Here is a 688-nt window from a genome sequence, read left to right on the forward strand (position 1 = left end):
ATGTTACCCAGCTCTGACACCGAGTCAGGGTGTATCTACCTCCTTAGATGAATGTTACCCAGCTCTGACACCGAGTCAGGGTGTATCTACCTCCTTAGATGAATGTTACCCAGCTCTGACACCGAGTCAGGGTGTATCTACCTCCTTAGATGAATGTTACCCAGCTCTGACACCGAGTGAGTGTATCTATTTCTTTACATGTAAGTTACCAGGCTTTCACACTGAGTGTATAAATGTAAGTACAGTTATAATATTTGCTTTTATTTTAACTAAAATTTAAAATTGCAATTGCTTCTTTACCAATTGTAGAATACAAGAATACCTAATATGAATTTTGATTTGTGTAAAACTACATTAAGCTTGAGGGTACCCCATTCCCACAGTATGACCTATATAGTCATCCATCATCAAACACTTAACCAGGATCTCTCCCAGGTCAAATTTGGAGATAACACGCCCCACGCTGCAGTCTTTTTTCAGAATATAATTTTCAGCAGCAGGTTCATCTGGAAATAATGAAATACAGACTATCATTTATCACAAATACAATTATGAACTGTAATAAATAACACTCTTGTTTTCACTTTAATAAAAATCAGAACTTTATAAAACAGAAAATTGAATAATATGTAAATAAAATACCTCTTATCAAGAAACGTGTCTCAGTATACAAGTTATTAAATAAAAT

General features: G+C 34.6%; 1 protein-coding gene across 2 annotated transcripts in view; it reads right to left on the minus strand.

The window, feature by feature from the left end:
• Window positions 1-226: 226 nt before the first annotated feature.
• LOC106471531 (flavin reductase (NADPH)-like) overlaps window positions 227-688 on the minus strand; it is a 19,530-nt gene continuing 19,068 nt past the window's right edge. For both annotated transcript variants that reach the window (XM_013932131.2, XM_022400141.1), the window contains exon 4: window positions 227-506. In XM_013932131.2, the coding sequence (XP_013787585.1) occupies window positions 355-506 (152 nt within the window). In that variant the 3' untranslated portion in view covers window positions 227-354. The remainder of the gene's footprint in view (window positions 507-688) is intronic.

The sequence above is a fragment of the Limulus polyphemus genome, unplaced genomic scaffold (genome assembly GCF_000517525.1).
Source record: "Limulus polyphemus unplaced genomic scaffold, Limulus_polyphemus-2.1.2 Scaffold4682, whole genome shotgun sequence".
NCBI lineage: Eukaryota > Metazoa > Arthropoda > Merostomata > Xiphosura > Limulidae > Limulus > Limulus polyphemus.